This window comes from Chinchilla lanigera, unplaced genomic scaffold (assembly GCF_000276665.1).
Source record: "Chinchilla lanigera isolate Chin_1 unplaced genomic scaffold, ChiLan1.0 scaffold00050, whole genome shotgun sequence".
Lineage (NCBI taxonomy): Eukaryota > Metazoa > Chordata > Mammalia > Rodentia > Chinchillidae > Chinchilla > Chinchilla lanigera.
The window spans coordinates 17,056,310-17,058,027 of record NW_004955451.1 but is presented as its reverse complement, the minus strand read 5'-3'; the positions used below and the strand labels follow the sequence as shown (position 1 = coordinate 17,058,027).

The window sequence follows — 1,718 nt, the reverse complement described above, 5'->3', positions numbered from 1 at the left end:
GCGGCACGCTCCTTGCCGGCGCCATGCAGCTCTCCCTGGCCCTGTGTCTCCTCTGCCCACTGCTGCCCGCTGTCTTCCGAGCGGCTGAGGGACAGGGCTGGTCGGCCTTCAAGAACGATGCCACCGAGTTCATCCCCGGGCTTGGCGGCCACCTGGAGCCCCCTCCGGAGCCGGAGAGCAACAAGACCATGAACCGGGCGGAGAACGGGGGGCGGCCTCCCCACCACCCCTTCGAGGCCACAGGTAGGCGGCGTGGAGTCCGCAGTGCTGTCCTGGGAGCGCTGTGTCCTCTCTGCAGCCTTCGTGGTCCAGGGTGCGCACGGCTCCCTGCCGGCAGGGTGGGGCGCAGGGCACGGGCGTGGTGGCCAGGGAGGGGACACGGGAGGGTGCGGCACCTGTGTGGGGGCGGGGGACAAGGCCAGGGGAGCGGCCCCTGCTGCGCATTCCCCACATGTCCCGAGGGTGGACCCCAGCCCAAGGCAGAAACCAGGGCTCAAGCCAAGTCGCTGACAGTGAGCAGAGTGGCTGGATCCGAGCCCTGTGTGGCCCCTGCCCGACGGAGCTGGTGTTCTGTCAGCCCAGGCTGTTGGGGTGCAGGGTGCGGGCAGAGCCCAGCGGGGCTGCTCTTGGAAGTCCCAGGCCTCCTTCCCAGGACACGTGGGCCACCAGAAGCCGCCTCGCGAGGGTGGAACGCCCCTCCACCTCTGCCTGTCCCCAGGGCCTGGGTGGCCTGGCCTCCCTCCCACTCCCTGGTTCTGCTTTGGGACTGTCTCACCCTTGGAGGTCCCGCTGGAACCGTCCCCAGGACACCCCTGGGCTAGTGGAGCTTCCCCAGGAGCAGACCAGCCCATCAGGCACCCTGGAGGGTAGCCCAGTGCTCGGAGCCGGGACCACAGCGGGTGCTCAGTGCAGTCAGAGCTCGGTCTCCGTCTGGTGGGGAAGGGACCGCTGTGAAAGGCTGCCCCCACTCAGCACCATCCTTAGGGCCCAGGGGAGGAGTCCGGACCCTGGCGCTGTCTTCAGGCGGGTTCTCTCCCTCCCTGGACCTCCGCCTCCAGGATGCGGGCGTGGCCCGAGGCCCCTGATGAGTTCCGTCCTGAGCAGGCTCTGCCCGCCTCACACCCGAGTCCCCAGTTACCACCTTCAGTTAACCTCCCGCCTCGCTCAGGCCCCGCCCTGCCGCAGGGGCTGGGGAGGAATTTGGGGAAACCAGCGCCTTGAAAGGCGGAGGGCGCGCTGGGTGCCCCCTGCGCCCGCCCAGTACCGGTGTGGGCGACGTCAGCACGGGGCGAGGGGGCAGCCAGTTCCTCGGCACCCCGAGCGCCCCCTGGAGGTCAGGTGGAGAGCTCTGTGTGCCTGGGGCTGCCTGGCCGGTCGCCTGGCCAAGGGGGCTGGGGTGTGGACCCCGCCCACCGGCACAGGCTCCCGGGGAGAGGGCAGTGGGCCGCAGGCTGGCTCAGCCCCGGAGGCACGTGTGGCGGGTGGGCGGCGGCCGGGAGTGCGGTGGTGGCTGGCGGGGTGGCCCCGCTCACGCGCTCTCTGTCCCCGCAGACATCTCTGAGTTCAGCTGCCGAGAGCTGCGCGCCACGCGCTATGTGACGGACGGGCCCTGCCGCAGCGCCAAGCCGGTCACCGAGCTGGTGTGCTCGGGTCAGTGCGGGCCGGCGCGCCTGCTGCCCAACGCCATCGGCCGCGGCAAGTGGTGGCGCCTGGGCGCG

General features: G+C 71.1%; 1 protein-coding gene across 1 annotated transcript in view; it reads left to right on the top strand.

Annotated features, from left to right (window-relative positions):
• The window catches only part of Sost (sclerostin), a 3,089-nt gene continuing 1,371 nt past the window's right edge, over nucleotides 1–1,718 (top strand). The window contains exons 1-2 of the mRNA XM_005394641.2: nucleotides 1–243; nucleotides 1,552–1,715. Coding sequence (XP_005394698.1) covers nucleotides 24–243; nucleotides 1,552–1,715 — 384 coding nt within the window. The 5' untranslated portion in view covers nucleotides 1–23. The remainder of the gene's footprint in view (nucleotides 244–1,551; nucleotides 1,716–1,718) is intronic.